This window comes from Gopherus flavomarginatus, chromosome 2 (assembly GCF_025201925.1).
Source record: "Gopherus flavomarginatus isolate rGopFla2 chromosome 2, rGopFla2.mat.asm, whole genome shotgun sequence".
Taxonomy (NCBI): Eukaryota; Metazoa; Chordata; order Testudines; family Testudinidae; genus Gopherus; species Gopherus flavomarginatus.
Genome location: NC_066618.1, coordinates 120,840,314 through 120,859,038, shown reverse-complemented (window position 1 = coordinate 120,859,038; position 18,725 = coordinate 120,840,314). Strand labels below are relative to the sequence as shown.

General features: G+C 47.0%; 1 protein-coding gene across 1 annotated transcript in view; it reads left to right on the top strand.

The window, feature by feature from the left end:
- Positions 1-18,725, top strand: part of TMEFF1 (transmembrane protein with EGF like and two follistatin like domains 1) — a 239,182-nt gene that overhangs the window by 204,467 nt on the left and 15,990 nt on the right. Inside the window, exons 6-8 of the mRNA XM_050938244.1 lie at positions 5,208-5,356; positions 6,306-6,371; positions 17,618-17,741. Of these exons, the coding sequence (XP_050794201.1) occupies positions 5,208-5,356; positions 6,306-6,371; positions 17,618-17,741 (339 nt within the window). The remainder of the gene's footprint in view (positions 1-5,207; positions 5,357-6,305; positions 6,372-17,617; positions 17,742-18,725) is intronic.

The following is an 18,725-nucleotide window of genomic DNA, read 5'->3' as shown; positions in this document are numbered from 1 at the left end:
TCTCTGCTTCCCTCCCCGCCTCCCACGTCCTGTTTATCCCTACTCTCTCCACATGTTACCACTGCGACAGGTTCCCTCCGGGGTGCCACCTGGAACTGTGGTACCACTGAGCCCCGTGACCCACCAGTCTGGGCTCCCTTTACACTGTACTGCTGTGACAGGCTCTCTCCAGGCTCCTGCCTGCACTGTCACCAGCACCCTTACAGGCAGGGACACCTCAGCTGCAGTTACATGCAGATGCTGTGATCAGCCCTGCATGGGAAGGCTCCAGCTAGGGAACTTCTCAGCTACTGAGCGTGCACCCCCTCTGGAGTGTAAACCTGAAATTGCTGCACAGGAAACTGGCATCTGGTGGAAGTGAGGAAGGAGGCTAGGCCCTGAATACTGTTGCCTCTGCATTTTTAGGACTTGCCCTTTTCTCCTGCAGAGGCCTTTACTGGTGACGCTGCCTCAGTGCAGGATGGAGATGAGCTAATAGGGCTATTGGAAGCCTTTCAAATGCTGATGCCTTGGGAAAAGGGACTGGTCTTCCCACTCCACACCTCCGCCCAGAACACAGCCCTGGTCTCCCCAACACAGAACTCCCATACATATAACTTTCCCTCCACCCTGTCACTACCAGCCCCATTTACATTCCTACCCTCAACTGCGGCTGAATCCCATTCTAGCACTCTCACAGATCCCTTTTCCCACTGTCATCCTCATTCCCCCCCCCATGCTTCCCACGTAGCCCTGCGCTCACCCATCACACGCCCCACCTCCCCCATCTTCCTCCAGGCTTTCATATCAAAATAAAAAGAAGTTAATTGCTCTATCCTTTCAGCTACAACAGTCAAGGTCACTGTTTCTCATCCTGGAAATTTGTTTTGTTCAAAAATTAATTAAAATTTTTTAGAAAGACCAGGTATCTCAAACATTTATACTAGTAAGTAAATTGCAAATTACTTATAATTACCATTGCACCCCACCAACTTTGTGCTGCTCTGGCAATGCAAAGCAGCTATAAACCCGTCTTAATTTACCAGCATACGGTGACTGCTGAGATCATTAGACGTATCATATTGTAGCCTTCCATTTAGGTTTCTTGTTTAGTATTCCTGTATTTTTATATTATTAATAATCATAAAAAGCAAATTCCAACACATAAACCACGTTAGGGATTTAAATATGAGAGTGTATATCTGTAACTGGAGGGTAAAAAAACATAGCAGGTATATTGTAATTATGTAAAAAACAAACATGACCAACTTTAGGAAATTCAGAGTTAAGGACAACCTTAACAGAAACCTGAACATGCCAATGTATGCAAAAGCATGGTGAAAACTATCAAACAACTTGAGCTCTGAGCTGTAGTGACACCAGGAAAATGAAAAAATAGATGTGTTAAAAATCAGTTTCGCATAGACTGCGACCACAAAGACTGAAATGTGTTAATTATAATTGTATGGTTACTGAATGGCATCACTACTCCAGAGTTAAGGTGTTTTGGGTGCCTTATCTATAGTTCCATCTTGATTCAGGATATTTTGTCTGGGAACAGAAATTATATATGTCTGTATGTGCATCTGTATGTTTTCCACATGATATTCACACCCAACACTGGCTCCTGTGATTTAAAAATGGGTGAATGTGATGCAACTATTAGTGACAAGATGGTTAATGCCATACAAACAACAGCTGAACTACACTTAGCAGCAGTGTCAATCTATGGGAACAGTAAAACAGCTAATCTGCTAGCCTCTGATTTAGTGAGAGTTGTATTAAATCCTTAAGTGTGTGTAAGCCCCTTGTCGGATATCATTATGTGGGACCCAATATAAATTAAAACATAAATGTTTTACCAGTATCAGCATTTATACCCATCCTGATTTTGGTTGTACATTTAGAAATAATATTCAGAATCTGTTTTTAACATGATACTATTTAATGGTTATAAGAATGTTTTAAGGCAGCCCAAGATACTTAAATACTTAGTGATGCAGTATCCACGCAGTTCTGAAATTACAATCAGAATGGTTAAAAAGTTCACTCCAGTTTTAGCGATATTACTAGGGCTGTCAAGCGATTAAAAAAAAATCATGATTAATCACGTGATTAAAAAAATTAATCATGATTAATCATGCGATTAATCACACTGTTAATAATAGAATGCCATTTATTTAAATATTTTGGGATGTTTTCTAAATTTTCAAATATATTGATTTAAATTAGAACACAGAATACAAAGTATACAGTGCTCATTTTATATTTATTTTTTTACAACCTAATACAAGTACTGTAGTGCAATCTCTTTATAATGAAAGTTGAACTTACAAACGTAGAATTATGTACAAAAAATAACTACATTCAAAAGTAAAACAATGTAAAACTTTAGGCCCTACAAGTCCACTCAGTCCTACTTCAGCCAATTGCTCAGACAAAAAAGTTTGGTTACAATTTGCAGGAGATGATGCTGCCTACGCCTTGTTTACAATGTCACCTGAAAGTGAGAGCAGGCTTTTTGCATGGCACTGTTGTAGCCAGCATCACAAGATATTTACATGCCAGATGTGCTAAAGATTCATATGTCCCTTCACGCTTCAACCACCAATCCAGAAGACATAGGTCCATGCCGATGACAGCTTCTGCTTGACAACGATCCAAAGCAGAGTGGACTGACACGTGTTCATTTTCATCATCTGAGTCAGATACCACCAGCAGAAGGTTGATTTTCTTTTTTGGTGGTTCGGGTTCTGTAGTTTCTGCATTGGAGTGTTGCTCTTTTAAGACATCCGAAAGGATTCTCCACACCTCGTCCCTCTCAGATTTTGGAAGGCGCTTCAGATTCTTAAACCTTGAGTCGAATGCTGTATCTGTCCTTACAAATCTCATACTGGTACCCTCTTTGCGTTTTGTCAAATCTGCTTTGAAAGTGTTCTTAAAACAAACGTGTGGTGGATAATCATCTGAGACTGCTATAAAAAGAAATACATGGCGGAATGCAGATAAAACGTAGCAAGAGACATACTGTTCTCCCCCAAGGAGTTCAGTCACAAATTAAATTACCACATTATTTTTTTAGCAAGCATCATCAGCATGGAAGCATGTCCTGTATAATGGTGGCCGAAGCATAAAGGGATATATGAATGTTTAGCATATCTGGCACGTAAATACCTTGCCACACTGGCTACAAAAGTGCCATGCAAACGCCTGTTCTCACTTTTAGGTGACATTGTAAATAATAAGCAGTCAGCAGTTTCTTAGGAATTGCCTGAACAAGAAGTAGGACTAAGTGGACTTGTAGGCACTAAAGTTTTACATTGTTTTGAGTGCAGTTATACAACAACAAAAAAATCTACATTTGTAAGTTACACTTTCACGATAAAGAGATTGCACTAAGTACTTGTATGAGGTGAATTGAAAAATACTATTTTTTTTGTTTATCATTTTTACAGTGCAAATATTTATAATAAAAATAATAGTATAAAGTGAGCACTGTACACTGCGTATTCTGTTATAATAGAAATCAATATATTTGAAAATATAAAAATAATCCAAAAATATTTAATAAATTTCAATTGGTATTCTATTGTTTAACATGATTAATTTTTTTAATTGCAGTTATTTTTTTTGAGTTAATTGTGAGTTACCTGCAATCAATTGACAGCCCTAGATATTACCCAATTTATGTATAGGGAATATCACTGGAACAAATAATACCTTTAAAGCCAGGATGAACTTATTTGGTGTGCTCACTGTACTTTATTAAAAAACAAAAGTTGTTAATGGAAAGAGAGGAGAAAAAAAGGGCTAACAGGAAAACTAAGTTCAAAGATTGGCTTGTCTTATTCAGAGAACCTCCTGGGCACCAAGCATTTGCACTAGAATTTGATGTAGATGCCCAGGGGAAGTAGGAACTCTTAAATCTGTAATCCGTTTTTTCACAGTGTTTAATTAGGGGAGCGATTATTTAAAGCAGTATGTCTTGCGCTCTAACTCAGTTCTCTAACTCAGCCTCATGTCACTGCCCACAGATTGGACTGCATGATGGGGGAAGGAAAGCAGCTCCCGATAACTAAGGATGTATGGCCACATGAACTCTCTTCCAGTAGAATATGCTCGTACACCCTCCCGTCATGCAGGGGGCGGCCAATAGAGAGCTGTTTAATCCATACCAGATACTCTGCCGCACAACTCCCTTCGTTTTGTGGTATGGCATCATCCTGAGGCACAACAGAAGATGCACAGCATTGAGAAATAAGTGACGTGAATCATTTAAAAACAAGTTGTTAATGAAATTAAAAATTACAGTATTCGTTTTATTGAATTAAATGAAAGAATGACACAGACTTCAGAATTGTTAAGCTTTTCCAAGGCAGCCTCCCTGATATGAAATGCCAGGATTGAGTATTGATTCACTGCAGAACTCCACAGTAAAACTCTATCATTTAAAGGTAGCGTCCCCTAGACGATACAGTTTTCTAGTGTAGGGACAATCCTGCCCTTGTGTGGGGATGGACCTTACGTGTAGTACATCTTTTTCCCCTCTCATGGCTATGGTTTCTTTGTTACAAATGATAAAAAATGTTCTCTGCCTAAAACTAGAAATGTGTTAATTGGATACATTATGAAATAATCCAGATTGCATAATCCTGTTTTAATTACAGCATAATGAACCACTGTGCATTTTCAAAGGCATGAATGAATGGCTTATTAAAGTAATACAGTTGACCAAGCTTATTGCTGCTGTTCAGCCTTTGAAATGAAAAATGCTTAGTTTTGATTAATAGAAATGAAAATTCATCCCTCCTCCCACCAATGGTTGTTCAGTTTTCTTTGCAAAAAACCCCAAACAAAACGTGTAAAATCTTTCTTTGGTTTTACCCACATATGGGAAGAGGCAATGCACTAAATTTTTTTATTGTCTTAATAAATTCTCTTTGTGATATGTTACTGTTGTTTTTTTTCAGAAATTAAAATAATCAGTAAGATTTATATTATATTAAACCCATGAAAACATCAATAAAATGTTGAAGGATACACGGTAGCTTCTATTCACAACTGTATACATTCTGTCTGAAAACCTGAGACAGCAGCAAATTCTTTGGTATCCATACACAACAGATTTTTCTCCCAGGTCATAGAGCTGGTGCTAATGTATGAATAAATGTTTACTCAAGACACAATTTTATTTAACTGTATTTGTTTGATGTCGTTTTTATTAACAGGTGTGTATGTAATATAGACTGCAGTGGGTACAGTTTTAATCCTGTATGTGCTTCTGATGGAAGTTCTTATAACAATCCATGTTTTGTTCGAGAAGCATCGTGTTTGAGGCAGGAACAGATTGATATAAGGCACCTTGGACACTGCTTAGGTAGGTCTCGTTTTAATTTTTGTTAGAATTCTCTCTTGCATCATAAAGGGCCCAATCAGGCCCTTTAATTGTTTTTTTATTTTTGTATTAAAATTTGCTGATCTTTCCTAATTGCCACCCAAAATATGTGTGTATGTATTTATTTATTTGCTTGTGTTGTATGTACATTATGTCTCTATCACTATGCTCTAGGCCGAGAAAAAACACATATTTAAAAAAATAAATCTGAGCAATAGTCTAAATGTCCATGAAATCAGCCACAATGGAATCATATTAAGAGAGCTCCATCCTACTAGAACACCCCAAGTCATCCTCTCACAACAGCAAGAATTAGGTAGGCCTTCCAGCATGCCTAGCAGGTCAACGCACTTGGGCCCTGACCTGCAAATACTTATCCACTTGCTTTTTATGCCCGGGAGTGCTGCCATATACAAATCATGAGCATCATTGCTTGCAAGGTTTGTGGTCTTGGACCCTTCCCAGAGGGTATTTTGCCATAAAGAACCCAGAGGAGAGAGATGGACAGGAACAAAAGAAGAGGAGAAACCCAAAAGACAAAAGAGAGGGCAGAGGGAAGAGGCGAAAGAGAAAGGGAATGGGCAAGAGCTCCCTGCCATTAACATCTAGATTCTGTAAACCTGAGAATCCCAACTAGTTCAACTATCTAGCTGAAGAACAAACAAGAGGCTATCTGTAAAATACACTGGACCACCCTGCAAAGGGCTTTTTAGTTCAAAACCGGGAAGAGCACCCAGAATTGAACTGGAAGCTAGTACAATCTCTGTAGTCATTGTTTACCTAACTATACCACAGAAAAAATATCGACTGTGACTGTATGACTGTAACTAAATTATTTTCTTAAATATCAACTTCTTACATTGTAATAAAACACAATGGCCTGAAAATAAACATTTCTAAACAGATGTATTTTTATTTATTTATTGTATAGAAACAGATGACACCAGCTCAGTAGGAAAGAAAGATGATGGAATGCAGTATCGACCAGAGGTGAAAGGTAATGTACTGGTATTTTATTAATATGTTACATTCTCCCAAGATACCAAAATACCATGCATGCCCTTTTTTCATCTGCTTCACAACCAGGAGAGAATTGAACAGCTGCTTTCCTACACCACTATCACCCAATCTCTGGTGAGCAGGGGATATGACTATTCCGAGTCTGCCTGGCATGTTTCCCTAGGATGCTGAACTCTCTTCTGTATTTAGTTGGTTATAGGATTAGCATTTCGCCAATTGCTGTGCCAGTGCTTTAGCTGGCTCCAAAACAATAGAAATGTGACTTCTATACAAGTGGCACAAGCCCCCTCTGCCCAACCTTCCTCAATCACTTCTGAATAACTGACAGATTCTATACTTGCTGCTTCTGCACCTGTTGGACTATAGTGGATGAACCACGTTGTTTAAAAGATTTTTAGCCATGTAAATTAGATGGGCAGATCCTCTGCTGCTGCTTTTGTTACCTTGTTTGTTCGGGCCTTGTTTATGTTAAATTTGAAATAGTTTAAATGCCACTGTGTAATGACGAGACTAAAGTGAGAAGAAAAGCCTACAAGATAATTAGAAATGTTTATGAATACAAGGAGCATGTGTATTATCAGTTTGCTTGTGTGCTGAAAGTACAGCATTGTGAGAGTGAATGCATGTGGAACATTTATCAGAAGAATTAACAAGAAATGAAGGGTATAGGAAATTAGAACTGGAAGAGACTTACTTAGTCATTACGTCCAGTCCTCTGCAATCTCAGGCAACCCCATCATATAATCCATTCATACATTTATCAAGGTTCATCTTAAAACCAGTTAGGTTGTCTGTCCCCTCCAACCTCCTACTCTTATTGAGAAGCTGTTCCAGAACTTCATGCCTCTCATGGTTAAAAACCTCCTTCTAATTTACAGTTTACTCATCACCAGTTTTTATCTATTTGTTCTTCTGCCAATGTTGTCCTTTAATTTCAGTAGCCCTTCAACTGCCTTGGTGTTTACTCCACCTCCCCCCAATGTATTTATAGACAGAAATCATATTCCCTCTGTCTTCTTTGTGCTAAGCTAAACAAGCCAGACTCTTCCAGCCTCCGCTCATAAGACACGAAGACGTGCCCTCCATTGCCCTGATCATGGTGGCAGCCCTTCTCTGCACCAGTTCCAGGTTTAATTCACCTTTCTTAAACATGAGTGGCTAGAATTGCACACAGCATTCCAGATGAGGTCTCCCTAGTCCCTTCTACAATGGTATTAATATTTTTCTTTCTCTGCTAGAAATATCTCAACTGACACTTCCTAGGATCACATTTTCCCCTTTCACAGCCACATCACAATGGTGTTTCTAAGGGTATGTCTACACTACAAAATTAGGTCAAATTTACAGAAGTCAGTTTTTTAGAAATCGTTTTTATACAGTCGACTGTGTGTATCTCCACACAAAATGCTCTAAGTGCATTAAGTCGGCGGACTGCGTCCACAGCACCGAGGCTAGTGTCGACTTCCAGAGCATTCACTGTGGGTAACCGTGAGTAGCTATCCCACAGTTCCCACAGTCTCCGCTGCCCATTGGGATTCTGAGTTGAGATCCCAATGCCCGATGGGGCAAAAATAGTGTCACGAGTGGTTCTGGGTACATGTCGTCAGGCCCCCCTCTCCCTCCCTCCATGCAAGCAACGGCAGACAATCGTTTTGTGTCTTTTTTTCCTGGGTTACCTGAGCAGACGCCATACCACGGCAAGCATGGAGCCCGCTCAGCTCACTGTCACCATACGTCTCCTGGGTGCTGGCAGAAGTGGGACTGCATTGCTACACAGCAGCAGCTCATTGCCTTTTGGCAGCAGACGGTCCATTACGATTGGTAGCCATCGTCGTCGTACCCCTGGGTGCTCTTTTAGCCGACCTCGGTGAGGTCAGTCAGAGGTACCTGGGCACACATAGGAGTGACTCAGCCAGGTCATTCTCATCTTCTGCTGAGCACCCAGGAGATGATGATGGCTAGCAGTCGTACTGCACTGTCTTCTGGCAAGCAGCCAGGAGATGACGATGGCTAGCAGTCGTACTGCACTGTCTGCATCCAGCCTCAGATGTAAAAGATAGATGGAGTGGATCAAAACAAGACGTTGACCCGATTTGTTTTGTGAAATCAATGGCCTGCTAAACCCAGGGTTCTTTTTCGAGTGGTTGTTCATGTCCATTCAAAGTAGGTGCGCGCGCACTGCGTGCACGCCAGCTGGAAGATTGTCCCCTAGCAGCGTCCGTAGGGTCGACTTAGGCGCCCCCTGGAGTGGTGCTGCCATGGCGCCCTATAAAGGGGCCCGCCGACCCTCCACCCCCTCAGTTTCTTCTTGTCGCCAGTGACGGCTAGCTGGAACTTCTCTTGCATAGCAATCTGGCAATGTCCTATCCGTTTAGTCCATGTTTCAGTTATATTATAGTTAGTAGATAGTTCTTTGTATATAGTTTTCATAGTTGGGGGGTCCCCTCCCACAGTCTTTGTTGCCCACTGGGGCATGCCCAGATCCCCCGGGTTCAAACTCTGCAAGGACTGCGGGAAATTCATGCCCAAGAGTAACCCGCACTCTGCGTGCTTGAGGTGCCTCGGAGAGAGCCACCAAAAGGACCGGTGCTCTCTCTGTAGAGGCTTCTGCCCCCGAATTCTCAAGGACAGAGTTCAAAGACTTAGAGTCCTCCTGATGGAGGTGGCCTTGCGACCACCCTCGGAGCCAGAACCGGCCAAGGCAGACCCCAGCACGTCGTCCTCAGTGTGGAGTGCCCTGGCACCGGCATCAGGACTTGAGGCCCAGCCCAGGTCGTCCAAAACCTGGCTCCAGGCGGAGTTGGGTCATAGGATGTCGGCCTCGGTGCGGCACCACTCACCTTCACCGGTGCCTGCCAAGAAAAAGAAGCTGGTGAGGGATCGGTCTCCCCACCAGGACCTGAGGCCAACCCCACCCCCGGGGCTAAGCGGACAGGCTGCGTTACAGCCCCGGCGGTTCCGTTGACTCCCGCACCACAGAGAGGGCGATCGAGTCCGGACCAGCCTAATTCTCCAGGCGTCAGCGGAGACATGCGCCCCCCGTCGACGCCGGAGGCGTTCAAGGCGGCCTCAGACCTGATGGGTCTCCCGGCACCGGCCTCCCGACATTGTCGGGAGTTGCCTACTGTGGTCTGCCCACCAGTACAATCTAGAGGCAAGCCGGCCATGCTATCGCCTCCCTCCCCACACCAAGCTGTGAAGGCAGCACCGGACCAGAGAATAGGCTCCCCGTCACCTCGGCACCGCTCACCTCCGGCACCGGGCGCTGCTCCCCTCAGGTCCTCATACTCAGAGACCTCAGACTCAGAGGCAGACTCCTATCGCTCCAGCAGGTTGCGGAGCAGGAGATCGGTGTTGGAGGCGAGCCACCAAAGTTACTCGCAGTGGCAGCAACAGTGGCAGCTGCACTCACAGTGGCCGTTTCGGACTCCCTGGGCCTACCATCAGTCGGTAGGCCAGGTGTTTGGCCCTCAGTCATGGTCGGCTTCGGTGTCCTCGATGTCGGTGGCCCCAGTGCAGCTGCCTCCCCCACCGGCACTGTCGCCGGGCAGGGGTGTGCCATCGTCACGTTCAGCACCCCCTAACCGGGCAGCGGCACCAGCAGCGGCTTTAGTTCGGACTACGCCGGCACCGCATGATACGTCAAGTCGCTCACTAGTGACCCCGGTACTGGCCACGGTGCCGCATTTGGACTCGGAACTGGCACTGCAACCTCAATACTGTGTGCCGCAGGACCTGGAGGGGCCGCATGCACCGGACAAAGGGCCACTCCATGTAATCTCTTTGTCGTCCTCCCCAGACGAGGCGGTCTTGGGCATGGCTGTGGCTCCGGCCCTAGAAGATACTCGAATTCTCCAACAATTGCTTCGGCGAGCAGCTCAAAGTCTCGCAATCCAAGTGGAGGAGATCGAGGTGGACCCGGACCCTGTAGTGGACATCCTGGCCCCCTCAGGGCCATCCAGGGTGGCCCTCCCGCTGATAAAGACAATAGCGGATACGTCCTGCACCCTATGGCAAACGCCAGCCTCATTGGCTCCTACTGCCAAGAGGACGGAGCGGCGCTACTTCGTCCCCTCTAAAGGGCATGAGCACCTGTACACTCACCCTCCCCCCGACTCCCTGGTAGTAGATGCGGCCAACCAGCGGGAGCGTCAAGGGTTTCAAGGGTCAACGCCAAAGAGCAGGGACGCAAAAAGGCTTAAGCTCTTTGGCAGGAAGGTGTACTCCATGGCGGGACTCCAACTCCGCATTGTCAATCAACAGGCAATGGTAAGCCGATATGGCCACAACATGTGTTCAGCCATGTCGAAATTTGTGGAGCTCCTTCCCCAGGACTCGAGATCAGAGTTTTCGGCCCTAGTGGAGGAGGGCAAAGTGATCTCTCGAGCCTCCCTCCAGGCCGCCTTGGATGCGGCAGACTCAGCCTCGCGCACCCTGGCTACAGGCCTGGCCATGTGGCAGGGCGCCTGGCTCCAGGTCTTGGGCCTGCCCTATGAGGTTCAGCAGACAATTCAAGACCTCCCCTTCGAAGGGCAGATGCTGTTTTCAGAGAAAACGGACAAACATCTCCATAGTTTAAAGGACTCGAGGGCCATGCTTCGCTCGCCGGGCTTGCATACCCCACAGGCCCACCAGGAGCTGGGGCACAGGCGGGGTAGAAATGGCAGGAGGCGTCACCAGCGTCACCCCTCCGGCCAGGTGTCTGGCCAATCGAGACCACCATCTGGGCCTAGACCTCCTATTTGATGGTACAGTTGAGGGCGACCTAACAATCGAGACTCTGGATCCTCCCACCCCTACATTTGGGTCACGTCTGTCCCGCTTCTACCGTGCCTGGTCCCGAATTACATCGGACAAATGGGTGCTCCGCACGGTAGAGAGGGGATATTCTATCCAGTTCTCCTCCCTCCTGCCCCACCAACCCCCTTCCCCGTCCCTCTTCAGAGACCCTTCTCATGAGCAACTTCCGGTTCAAGAAGTGAAGTCCCTCACAGAGGCAGGGGCAATGAAGGAAGTCCCGCGGGAACGCAGGGGCAAAGGCTTCTACTCCCAGTACTTCCTCATACTGAAGGCAAAAGGGGGCCTGAGACCCATCCTAGACTTGCAGCGGCTGAACAAGTTTGTGAGGAAACTCAAGTTCCGCATGGTCTCCCGGTCCTCAATCATTCCCTCCCTGGATCCAGGAGACTAGTATGCCGCCCTCGACTTAAAGGATGCCTACTTCCACATTGCCATAATTCCATGGCACCGCCGGTACGTCAGGTTCGTCGTGGCCGGTGTCCATCTGCAGTTCACGGTACTCCTGTTTGGCCTGTCAGCTGCTCCCAGGGTCTTCAAGAAGTGCATGGTGGTCGTGGCGGCCTTCCTGCGCAGTCACGTCATCCAGGTATTCTCCTACCTGGACGACTGGCTCATAAATGGCCGCTCCAAGGAGCAGGTAGAGACCCAAGTGCTGTTCATCAGGCGGACCTTTCTCGATCTGGGCCTCCTCCTGAACGATGCCAAATCCACCCTGTCTCCAACACAACGCATAGAGTTCATAGGAGTGGTTCTGAACTCCACACACTCCAAAGCGTATCTGCCTGAGTCCAGGTTCCACGCAATTTCCAGGCTCATCCTCGAACTGCACCGCACCCCGGTTACCATGGCGCGAGTTTGCCTCTGGCTGTTGGGCCACATGGCGGCATGCACCTATGTGGTGGTCCATGCCAGACTCCGGCTTCGCCCACTGCAGTCCTGGTTGGCAACAGTCTATCGCCCGGTCAGAGACCCCCTGGACTCCGTGGTGTCCGTTCCCCGCTTAGTGCTGCGCTCGCTTCTGTGGTTACTCAACCTGCGGGAAGTCTGCATGGGCATTCCCTTTGCTGCCCCGCAGCCCTCCCTCTCCCTGGTGACAGACGCCTTGGATCGAGGTTGGGAAGCGCACCTGGGACGCCTCAGGATGCAGGGCTTGTGAACGCCGGAGGACCTCCACTTGCGTATCAATGTCAGGGAACTGAGAGCGGTCCGTCTGGCTTGTTTGACCCTCTGGTCTCACCTGGCCGGCAACTGTGTTTCAGTCCTTTCGGACAACACGACGGCAGTCTTTTATATCAACAAACAGGGGGGGTGCACGCTCTTCTCCCCTCTGCAGGGAAGCCTTCGCGCTGTGAGATTTCTGCATCCACAATGCCACTCACCTGACGGCTTTCTATCTTCCCGGGGAGCAGAACGGCTTGGCGGACACCCTCAGCCGCTCATTCCAGGGTCATGAGTGGCCCCTCCGATGGGATGTGGTGCGCTCAATTTTCCAGCTCTGGGGCTTTCCCTGGTTAGACCTGTTTGCCTCAAGGGAAAACAGGAAGTGCCGATGGTTTTGCTCCCTTCTGGGCCGCAGTTGGGGGTCTCTGTCGGACGCTTTCCTTCAGCCATGGGAAGACGGCCTGCTTTATGCCTTTCCTCCGATTCCCCTGATACACAGGGTGCTTTTAAAGATTTGCAGGGATCGCGCCAGGGCTATCCTGATAGCTCTGGCGTGGCCGCACCAGCATTGGTACACGTCACTCCTGCACATGTCCGTTCAGGCACCCCTGATGCTGCCCCTACTCCCGGACCTGATCACGCAGGACCGGGGCTCCCTCCGCCATCTGAACCTCGAGTCCCTTCACCTTACAGCCTGGATGCTCCATGGCTGAACCCGGTGGAGTTGCAGTGTTCCCAGCAGGTCAGGTACAGCAGGCCACCTACTTAGCCAAATGGAAGCGCTTCTCCATCTGGTCGGGTCAACGGGGTCACGACCCGCTGGGGGTTCCAATTTCCATTGTCCTTGACTACTTGCTTCACCTAAGACAACTGGGCCTCTCCCTTTCCTCCATTCGTGTACATTTGGAGGCCATATCCACCTTTCATCCGGGAGAAGGGGGTACCTCAGTGTTTGCGAACCCACTGGTTGGGCGTTTCCTCAAGGGTATGGACAGGCTCATCCCGCATGTGCGTCAGCCGACCTCTGCTTGGGACCTGAACCTGGTCCTCTCCGTCCTCTCGGGGCCTCCCTTTGAGCCTCTGGCCTCGTGCTCCCTGCTGTACCTGTCATACAAGACTGCCTTCCTGGTGGCCATCACCTCGACCCGATGGGTGTCGGAGCTTCAAGCGTTAACATCTGAGCCCCCGTACACAGTCTTCTACAAGGACAATGTCCAACTTAGACCTCATCTGGCTTTCCTACCCAAGGTCGTTTCACAATTCCATATGGGCCAAGATATCTTTCTCCCGGTGTTTTACCCAAAACCACACGCCTCCAGCGAAGAGCGGAGGCTATGTTCCCTGGATGTCCGCAGGGCCTTGGCTTTTTACATAGAGCGTACCAAGCCGTTCAGACGCTCGACCCAGCTCTTCATCGCAGTGGCAGAGAGGATGAAGGGGCTCCCGGTCTTCTCTCAGCGAATCTCTTCGTGGATTGCGACCTGCATGCGGGAATGCTACCGTATAGCAAAGACCCCTGTCCCTCCGGTCACGGCCCGTTCCACCAGGGGGCAGGCCTCCCCGGTGGCATTCCTGGCTCAGGTCCGACTCAGGAGATTTGTAGAGCGGCCACGTGGTCCTCCATCCACACGTTCTCGTCTCACTACGCCATCATGCACCAGGCTAGGGATGATGCAGCCTTTGGTCGCGCAGTACTCCAGTCAGCAGTGATCTCCGACCCCACCTCCTAAGGTTAGGCTTGTGAGTCACCTACTTTGAATGAACACGAACAACCACTCGAAGAAGAAAAAACGGTTACCCACCTTTTAGTAACTGTTGTTCTTCGAGATGTATTGTTCATGTCCATTCCAACACCCACCCTCCTGCCCCTCTGTCAGAGTGCTGGCAAGAAGGAACTGAGGGAGTGGAGGGTTGGCGGGCCCCTTTATAGGGCACCATGGCTGCGCCACTCCAGGGGGCGCCTGAGCCGACCCTACAGACGCTGCTAGGGGAAAATCTTCCGGCTGGCGTGCACGCAGCGCATGCACACCTACTTTGAATGGACATGAACAACACATCTCGAAGAACAACAGTTACTAAAAGGTGGGTAACCGTTATTTTTTTAGTTCAATCCTTGAGGGAGCCATTCTGTGTGATAGTTGTTTGTGTTTCTTCTTGATGCAAAGCCACCCCTTTTGTTGATTTTAATTCCCTGTAAGCCATGTCGTCAGTTGCCCCTGCCTCCATCAGAGCAATGGCAGACAATTGTTTCACGCAAAACCAGGCAAACGCGGTAACGAGAGGGACATGGTCATAGACTTCTCACAAAGTACGGGCTGGGCAATGTGCCCCAGCAATGTGCACATCATGCTGATGAGCTCTGCAAACACGTTGACCAAACAGGAAATGAAATTCAAAAGTTCGTGGGCCTTTTCCTGTCTACCTGGCCAGTGCATCTGAGTTGAGAGCATTGTCCAGAGCAGTCACAGTGGTGCACTCTGGGATAGCTCCTGGAGGCCAATACTATCGAATTGTGTCCACACTACCTCAGATTTGACCCGGCAAGGCCGATTTCAGTGCTAATCCCTTCGTCGGAGGTGGAGTAAAGAAATCGATTTAAAGAGCCCTTTAAGTCGAAAAAAACCGGGCTTCGTTGTATGGATGAGTCCAGGGTTAAATTGAGGTAATGCTGCTAAATTCGACCTAAAGTCGTAGTGTAGACCAGGCCATAGTCATGTTGTGTTCAACTAATTCACCTGGCTCTTTCTCCTTCTTGGTCACTTACATCTGTTGAGCCCCTCAGCTCATAGCAGAAAGGTTTGTTATCTGACCCTAAGTGCAGATTATGCATTTTTTTACTATTATATTTCTATTGCTGTAGTCAAGATCATCTAATTCTTCCTCTATGATATTCCAGTCCCCCTCTGTTTTGATAATGCCCCCCAACTTGGTGTCATCAGCTAATTCCCTTAGCATGCTCCTGCTTCTTGTGCTAAGGTCACTAATGAAAATATTTAATATAGGTCCCAAAGCAGGTCCCTGAGGAATTCCACTGGTAACCTCACTCCAGCCTGATAGTTCACCATTCAGCACAACCTGTTATCTCCCTTTTACCCAGTTCCTCATCCACCTTACAGTTCTTATACTAATCCCCATATCCTCCAGTTTAGCTAATAATTTCCTATGTGGCACTCTATCAAATGCTTATGGAAGTCCAGACAGATTAGATCTTCTGTTAGACCAGTCAGATTTTTCTCAGGCTCCTTGAAAAAAGTCTGTGTTTCTGTGAAGATGGTGATACCTTCAGGAAACTGGCTTGTGCCCAGGTAGATGTCACTTGAGGGCTAGCTACTCTGAGATTTTGGGGAGGTCACTGTGATGCACTTATGCTGAGGCAGAGGGTTGGTGAGAGCTTGCTGAGAGGTAGGGCCAAGCCAAGAGTCCTGCCTGCACTGAGTCCAATTGCCCTCACCTCATCGCTTCTGGGAACAACTTTATAACCTCCACCCCCACACTCTTGCTATTAGCTGCTTCCCAGCACTGCCAGGACCAGCCCCAGCATAGGCTGGGTGTGGTCTGTTCCAGGCCTGGAGTTCAGAATGATTTTGCTGAAGAGTGAGCTGGCTACTCAGAGGTTCTGGTCATTCTAGAGCAGGGCTGTTTCAACAGCTGCTGTGATAGTCAGGGGAGGGACAGAGAGAGAGAGGAGAAATCATTCTGAAGAAGGAAAGGAGGTGGAGGAGACTTCTTTGCAGGAAAGTAGGCAGGCCATATTGTGTGGGTGTGGAAAGGGCTCAGGAGGAGCCTTTGCATCCTAAGAGCCTCAGTACAGTTTACTATAGTAGTCCTTGGAGTACTAACAGTTAACCCTGTGGATCAAAGAGCTGCCGCCAGAAGCTGGTGCTAGACATGGGGAGACTTATAATTTTGAATTTATTAAAATGTTTTCCTCTGTCTTTGCTTTCAGGCCCTTCTCTCTGCTTTCGCATCTCTGCTCTCAGAAGCTCCAGCAATTTGTCCTTTGTGCCCATAGGTCTCTTTCTTTTATTGTTCCAGAGCTCTGAAGCTTTCTTCTTCTAGCTCTTCAACCTATTCTAAAGTCTTAGTAAGTGCTCCCTGTTTAGCACCAACAGACCCCGGTCGTCATCGGGATTGAACTGGGAACCTTTGAAGCTTAGTGCATGAGCCTCTACCACATGAGCTAAAAGCCAACTGGCTATTAGCTGAGGCAGACTCATTTCACTCTCTCTATAAGTGGTCTCGGTGCAACTAGAGAGGACAGAACATCACACCCAAGAGATGTGTGGTTTACACCTGCATCTGCTGCACTCTCTTTTCTGCACCTGAGTCATTTCTCCACCTTCATTCCCTGGTTTTGTCTATCTTGCCCACCCCCTTTCTCTTTCTCCTCTTCCCTCTGCCTTCTCTTTTGTCTTTTGAGTCTCTCTTCCTCTTTTGTTCCTCTCTCTCTCTCTCCTCCAGGTTCTTTATCATGCTTTTTTCTCCTTCTTGGCCCTCTCTTCTTTCTATTATTGCTTGTTAACTCTGGTCCTTTAGTTTTCTCTTGTAACCGTATCTTGCTTTTCTCCAGAGCTCTGTTAAGCCTTGTCTTCACTGTCACTTACAGCACTGAAACTTTCTTTGCTCAGGGATGTGAAAGACACAGCTTTCCTCAAGCCAAGTGCTCAATGTGACTGTCTACCAACTGTTTGCCTAAACCCCCACTGGCAGAGCTTCAGCCCATCTCCTTTACAATATGTTGATTCTTTGGGTATGTCTACACTACCTGCTGGATCGATCGCTGCCCATTTATCTAAACACGATAAATAGACCCTTGAGCGCTCTCCCATTGACTCCTGTACTCCACCATCGCAAGAGGCTCAAGCAGAGTCCACAGGGGAGCAGCAGCAGACTCACCGCAGTGACAACATCGCAGTGAGTAGGCCTAAGTACGTTGACTTCAGCTACATTATTCATATAGCTGAAGTTGCATAACTTCGATCGATCCCCCTCAGCCCCACCCCCAGTGTAGACCAGGCCTAAGTCAGGAAGGTTTTCTGCAGTTTAGGAAGCCCACAATAGCAGCAGATTTAGTTATCACTAAGGGGTAATTTTTCAGTGTTGAGTGAGTGTGCTGCTAAATTCCACAGGCTTCTGTGAAACTTGAGCTCTAAGCCACTGCTTTATTAATGCTTCATCCTGACACCACAGAAGTTTTTGGAAGGATGCTATATTTATGTTTGTTTTGTATATTTACTAAATCTATTTGTGTATGTTTTCAAGATGCCAGTGATCAAAGAGAAGACATTTATATTGGAAACCACATACCTTGTTCAGAAAGCTTCAATGGTTACTGTATACATGGAAAATGCGAATTCATTTATTCCACTCAGAAGGCTTCCTGCCGGTAAGTCAGTGAATGAATAAGCAACACAGATCCTATATGCATCTGGAAGTCACGCTGAAGTACTGTGTAAAGCTTAAACACAATGCATTTTAAACACAGAATATTGAAAACATTGGTTTGTGATAATGTGCTGTAGGCTAGACTGTGGCATTGAAGCCACATCCATGTGTAGCGGGCAGTGCAGAGCTGCCCTATCCCAGTAGGAGCATGAGGGAGGTAGGGCTTGGGGGCAGGCACAGTCTCTTCTGCAGCTTATCAGTGCACACCTTGGGAAGGAATATATTGCTCCTTCCAGGGGACCAGCCCTGTTCTGCAGGCCAGTGAACATAGCTGCCAAGCCTTCTGCCACTCTGTGTCACATTTTATAGAAATGATTTAATTAGATAATTTGCACAGATGTATAAACTTACCAGCAACCCAGCCTGCCCCAAGCAGCAGTCAGGGCAGTACATGGAGCTGCACAAAACTTGGTTGCTGTGTCTAGGTGCTTGATAGATGGGGGGATTCTGGAGGGTGACTGGGGAGGTAGTTCATTGGGTGGTAGTATCTAAGCTGGAGATAGGTGAGAACTGAGGCAGTTGTGAATAAGTGGATACTTGAAGTTTGTGTTGGGGAAGCCTATGACCTAAATTTTCCCTTTCTCAATTCCATCCCATTATCCCTAGTTTTGACACACACATCCCCATGCCTCTCCTGGTATCATCCTAGCTTGATGATTCCTAAATAATGGCCCATGAACTGCCAGTGGTCCACAGTGTTGGTGGATCGTGGGGAGCTGGTTGGTCACATGATGCAGGTGCCTCATTTTCAGCTGCTAAATCCTATTAAAAACAACCTACAAATACAATATTTTCCTTTTTTTACTTTCCTGTGTAAGCAATTGCTATAGTTTGCCACAAGGATGTTGTATTATCATAAATGAGTGTGGGAGGAAGTGTTCATGACACAATCTGATAAGATGACAAGGTGGGTGAGGTCATAGCT